Source organism: Rhincodon typus, chromosome 13, assembly GCF_021869965.1.
Source record: "Rhincodon typus isolate 14 chromosome 13, sRhiTyp1.1, whole genome shotgun sequence".
Lineage (NCBI taxonomy): Eukaryota > Metazoa > Chordata > Chondrichthyes > Orectolobiformes > Rhincodontidae > Rhincodon > Rhincodon typus.
In genome coordinates, this window is record NC_063344.1 from 17,448,424 (window position 1) to 17,454,567 (window position 6,144).

At 42.2% G+C, this 6,144-nt stretch overlaps 1 protein-coding gene across 2 annotated transcripts in view; it reads right to left on the reverse strand.

Annotated features, from left to right (window-relative positions):
- Window positions 1-4,024: 4,024 nt before the first annotated feature.
- The window catches only part of LOC109918091 (fibroblast growth factor 12), a 150,417-nt gene continuing 148,297 nt past the window's right edge, over window positions 4,025-6,144 (reverse strand). For both annotated transcript variants that reach the window (XM_048604356.1, XM_048604355.1), the window contains one exon: window positions 4,025-4,337. In XM_048604356.1, the coding sequence (XP_048460313.1) occupies window positions 4,216-4,337 (122 nt within the window). In that variant the 3' untranslated portion in view covers window positions 4,025-4,215. The remainder of the gene's footprint in view (window positions 4,338-6,144) is intronic.

Genomic DNA, 6,144 nt, shown 5'->3' on the forward strand with positions numbered 1-6,144 from the left:
ACAAACTCAAGAAGACCTCTTCACAGTCAATTAAACCACAGCCAATCAGCACCATTTACCAGTCTTTGTACCACATCCCTTAAAACCCCTACCAACAAATCTACCCATCTCTGTCCTGAAAGCTCAAACTGACTCCTAGTCTTTTAGAGGAAGAGTATTCCAGATTTCACATTTCCACAATGCTTTGTGTGAACAAGCACTTCCTGATTTTGTTCCAATGAATGGTCCAACTCTAATATTATCATTGTGCCTCCTTGGCGTTCAGTGGTTTAAGCTGTCAGGGTGTTAGACATCCTGTGCCAGCTAACAGTCCTGGGGACAAAACTTCCTCGAAAGTTCATTCAGTAAAATGTCAGAGTCCTGGAGCTTTTAGATTTCTGATACTGACACTAAAAAAACAACATTGCCACTTGACAAGTGCCAGATCAATTCTCATAAAAATATACCACATCTAGCAAACAAGACAGCACTGGAAGAATTTTGTATTCAGCTGATTAAAAGCAACTGAAATAATTCTGCACACTTCTCTGCATTTATTAAAAGAACATTTATTGTGTCTTTTTGTAGTTAATAAAGAATAAGATACTGGAAATATTTCAACTGCCATGCAAAACCATTCAGTTATTCAAACATTCTGCTCCCCAAACCAACTATTTAAGCATCAAAGTGAAAGAGACATGGCAAGTGTTTGCAGCTTTTATCTAAATCAGGGATCTGATAGTTTGTCTTTGAAATAGCCTGTTAACTACAGTTCACAATCTCCATTGTTCTATACAAAAAAAAACTCAACCCCACAATTAGTTTCCAGTGAGCAAATGACTTCTGGATATCTCTATTATATATAAAACTGTCTGAGACCTTAAATTAGTTTCCAGCAATTAACTTATTCCAGAATATGTCCTATTGTATAAACTATCTGAACTATTCAACTCAATTCCTGCTTGCAATTCACAGCCAGACACCTATTATTCTATTTATAAGTTACCTAAACCTCTCAATTATGTTCAAAACTGTAGCTCATTCCTGGCTACCAGTTATATAACATAAAACCACTCAAACCCCTCAAATTAGCATGTTGACTCAATTATATTATTCTATAATATAAACCATCCGCACCCCTTGATTAGATTCCAACCTGTAACTCATCTTGGATATCTGCTACTCTAAACATGAACAATCACAAGTCCTGAGTTTGATTTCGGCCCATCTCCCAGCATTTCTGTTTTACAGATGGTGTGGTTAGCTGCCTTTCAATGGCAGTTGATCACACAACATATAGGGTACTTGTTCAGGAGGCACTCACAGTCTGTAATTGTAAAACCGGCACTGCAAGATTAGCAAGATGCCAGCAGTTTATGGCAGGAAATGCACAGCTTGCATTACGTTATCCGGTACACAATGCTGCATTAATAGTGCAGGCATCTTCTGAATCCCATCAGGGAAACCACAGTTCAAGGATTTAATTAACATTTGCAGAGTGGTATCATAAGCTTCGCACCACATATTTATTAGTGGTTACAGTCGTGGATAAAGGTTCAGAGATACTGAGGAGTTAAATAGTGCACTCATTTTCTCCTTGGTTCCTGACATTACAATGAAGCCCTGGGCCCTGGACATATACAAGAAGGAAGGCTGCATTTCTAGCATCTTTCATAACTTTTAAGTCAATCCAGAGCAACATCACTGAAACAGATTATTGGGTCGTATATCACATTGCTGCTTGTTGGATCTTGCTGTGAGTAATTTGGCCATAGCTTTTCCTGCATATATATGCTGCCCCTGGGCAATATCCTACTAAAGCACTGCGTCAGATTACACATACATTCAGATAACATTTAGCTCTTCCTCTTACAACCTCACCATTGCCTCTGGTTAGTCATGTTGCTTGTCTAACATCCAGTGACAAATGAGTAAAAATAATGATCTAACTAAAAACTTGGAGGATAAAGCCATCCTCTTTGATCTTCACCACAAATTCTATTCTCAAGTCATCAGCTCCATCCCTCTCCCCGGCAACTGTCTTGAGCTAACCTAGAGTGTGCTCAAACTTGATGCTGCTACTGACCCTGAAATGAACTACCAACTACATATCTGATCTATCACTAAAACAATTTCCACCTCCACAACATCACCCTGACAGTGCTTCTGTCTTTTTCATCAACCCTCATCCATAACTTAATTACCAATAGTCTTGGCGATTCCAAGGAGCTTTTCACTGGCATCCTAAAAGTTGTACCCTCTGTAAACTTGAGAACATTAAAAAAATCTTGTTGCAATGTCCTAACTTCCACTAAGCCTTGCATCTATTGTATCTCTGCTTACTAATCTACATTGTCTTTCAGTCAAGCAGCAACTCATTCTGTATTAGGGGCTGATGCTTGTTTACAAAATCCCCCCATAACTTCATTCTTTCCTGTCTGCCCAACAAAGCAACCTCCAACCACTCCACCACAGATGTATGTATGCTGCTCCAATTCAGGTCCCTCATTCATCCCTCAATGTTAATTATTCTCTGACTGGTGAAAGTTACCAAAGCTTCGACCACTGGAATTCATTTATTAAACCTCTTTGTCTCGCTGCCTCTCTTTTCCCTTTAAACCTTTCCATTTTCAACAAGATTTTAGTCTCCTGACCTAACACCAACCTTTTTTTTTGACTTGCTGATTAGACCCAAGAGGGCCTTTTAAAAGGGGTTATATAAATGCAAGGCATTATTGTTGGTGTAAAATATATATCTATCAAGTTATGGGCTTCTGAAGGAGCCAGCCAAAAACATGGTTCTGTGGACAACCTATTCATATTAATTGCATATTTTTGCCTTATTTGTAATGGCTGTTGGTGTGCACCAGTTGTCACTGCTGATCCTGCACTCCTTACGCCAACCAAGCCTCCAGTTAATTAGAGCATTAAGTCTAGTTGATGGGTGAAAATGCATGTTGAAGCTGCAGTGTTGATGTGGAATCTTGCAGCAGCAGAAATATGATACCACACATGCAGCCAATAGAGTGAAAATGCGTAACGGGGCTTGAGACTTGTCTTAGCAATCCAAGTCCATCCAGACATTCAGCGCAACTCAAATGTTTTGGGAACATCAGCAATCCCGAATATGGCAGAACAAAATAGTCACAAAACACAAACCATCGAACTAGTGAGCTGCAATCTGTTCAAGGGTGTATAGGTAAAAATTCAACATGATTTCACTGTGGGTTTTTAAAAATTATTTCATGGGATGTGGGTGTTGCTGGCAAGGGCCAGTATTTATTGCTCATCCTTAATTGCCCCTGATAACGCAGCGGTGAGCTGTGTTCTTGAACCTCCGCAGGCTGTGGGATACAGGTACACCCACAATGCTGTTAGGAAAGTCTTGAAAGGTGGTGACCAGAATTCTGCAGATTAAGATCATTCAACACAAATGGGCCCAGCGTACACAGATTGGGTTCCTACCATGTTCTACCCTCAAAGGATGAGGCTAGCCTACTTTCAGAAGGGCTTGGAAATGGGTGTGGACTTCCACGGTGGGGATGGGATTGAGGGTAGAGGAAGTTGAATGAAATGCAGTTTACTTCCCAGAGGCCAACTGTCCACCCAGCCAAAAGATGTGGCAGCAGTCATACCCAATAAGAGTTGGACATCATCCTTATGTTTGACCAGGTGTCCTTTCCTTCTCTAGTACAGGCACGTCACTAAGATGGCATGGCGAGTTCTGGATCCTGACAAGAGTTGGTTGGGGCCCAGTTAAGGTGTGGCTAACACCATCAGAACACAGAATCCTGTATCTGCTGTCTGAATGAACTGTGATGGGCTCACTCCTCACATGATACTTGGTGATTGCTAAACAAAGTCCTCTCTTCAGTTTTAAGGTTTTCAACAGTTGAGAAGCAAGAAAAGCCTTGGATTTTGAGGGATATTTGTTTCAAATCTCAAACGTGTAGGGTAATTTAAATTTCTTTTGTTTTTCCTTTATTTAATGTTTTGTAGATGAGTTTACCACAGAGTTGAGAGTTTTGCATAAGAGGAAACAGAATGAAAATCAAGTCCTGATTTAATGTTTCTTTGTTCTTTCAGGCAATGGCTTCATCAATTCATCTATAGGATTGCATGTTCAAAAAATCCTCACATGTGGATTTTTTGTTCTTTCTAATTAAATTCTTTTTCGTTTAATTCTTGTAAGTTGTGCATATGGATCCGATTCAGCTTCCTGGAGCCTTGTTCCTGCTATGTGGACTCTTCCTGGTTGACTACCTTGCCTCCATTCATGGTTGGCGTTCCTGAACTCTTCCGTGAGCGTCCAGCTTTGTCCCCGATTTCATGCAGCGATGGCTCTCTATACATGCAAACTGGAACAGAGAAAAAGGAAAGGAGAAAAGGAAGGTCAAGCTCTGATTTGCTTTTATGAACAAAAGGAAATCTCAGAGTCAGGGAGTTTCCCGTCCCATCATGCATCAACTTCTGTGAAAACCATGACATTTCCTGTCAAAGGCCTTGACAGCATCTCCACTCTGAACAGTAATTTGTTCCATCCTTTCATTTCAGTGAGGAAACATTCATTCTAAAGTGCATACAGTTCAACTTCACAGAATGGTTACAAAACAGGAGGCTATTTGGCCTGTCACTTCGATACTAGTTCTATGAAAGAGCAATTCATCTAGTACCATTCCTCACTCACCTCTCCACAGCCCAGCACATTCTTCCTTCTCATATAATAATCCGAGTCCCTCTAAAAAGCTTCAATTGAACCTACACCCCCATTCTCAGGCAGCGTATTCCACATCCTAAGCACTCGCTGCAAAAGATCGCTTTCTCTCATGCTGACCTTGTTTCTTGTTGAGACTTGTTTAAAGAGAACGCTCCCTATAAATGCTCTGCCCCAGCATCAGTACAAAGCAAGGAACACTGGTCCTGAGAAGCCACTGTGCCTTTAATGGTTTCAAACGCAATCAATTGTCTCTTCAGCCCACTGCCGTCTCAGCTTTAATGAACTCATTAGTCACATATCCCACCTAGCCCTCCCTAAACTTTTTCACCTCTCTTGCTCTCTGCCTTTAAGTCAATACTTAAAACCTGCCTCTTTGGCCAAGCTTTTGGTGTCCCAATATCTCTTTGTGTGGCTCTGAGTCAGATTTCATTTGTGAATTGCCCCTGTGCAGTGCGTTAGGATGTTTTACTGTGTCAAAGACATGTTGAAATTGATCTCAGACAGAGCGGTAAACAACAACCTTTCAGGGTTAGAGGTTCCAAAGTAAGAATTACCCCAGGTAGCTCCGAGCCATTGAACACAGCCATGCTCCTACCCTAATAGGCCCCCACACTCCAGTCTTACATTTCTCACCGAGGAGCTGGGACAACATTCAAATCTTGGAATGGGGTCACAGTGGGAGGAAATTTGGAAAATATGACCTCGCTGAATGCAACGGAATGGAATTTCAATCAGTGCTTAGAATGGGCAGGAGATCTGACATCCACAGAGTTATGCTATGAGTGAAGAGGAATTTCTAAAGCACTATGTCAAATACATCACCAAAATGCTGACGGACGAGGGCACATACTGATGGTAGGAATGGAATAATACAGAAAAATATCCCTCAGGTTTTAGTCCCTGCCATCAGCATTGCCTTGGACCAATCTCAGAGGAGTAACCTCGCAGTCCGTGTCACTGTGAAGCATTCTGGGACGGGTGTCCTCACAATCGGTGTCACGGTGAAGCATTCTGGGATCAGTGGCCTCGCAGTAGATGTCACGGTGAGGCATTCTGGGAAGGGTGTCCTCACAGTCGGTGTCACAGTGAAGCATTCTGGGAAGGGTGTCCTCACAGTCGGTGTCATGGTGAAGAATTCTGGGATCAGTGGCCTCGCAATGGGTGTCACGGTGAGGCATTCTGGGAAGGGTATCCTCACAGTCGGTGTCACGATGAAGCATTCTGGGAAGGGTGTCCTCACAGTCGGTGTCACGATGAAGCATTCTGGGAAGGGTGTCCTCACAGTCCGTGTCACGGTGAGGCATTCTGGGAAAGATGCCCTCACAGTCAGTGCCAACATGAAACATTCTGGGATCAGTGCCCTCGCAGTAGGTGTCAGGGTGAAGCACTCTGGGAAGGATGTCTTCACAGTCAGTGTCATGGTGAAACAGTCTGGGAAGGATATCTTC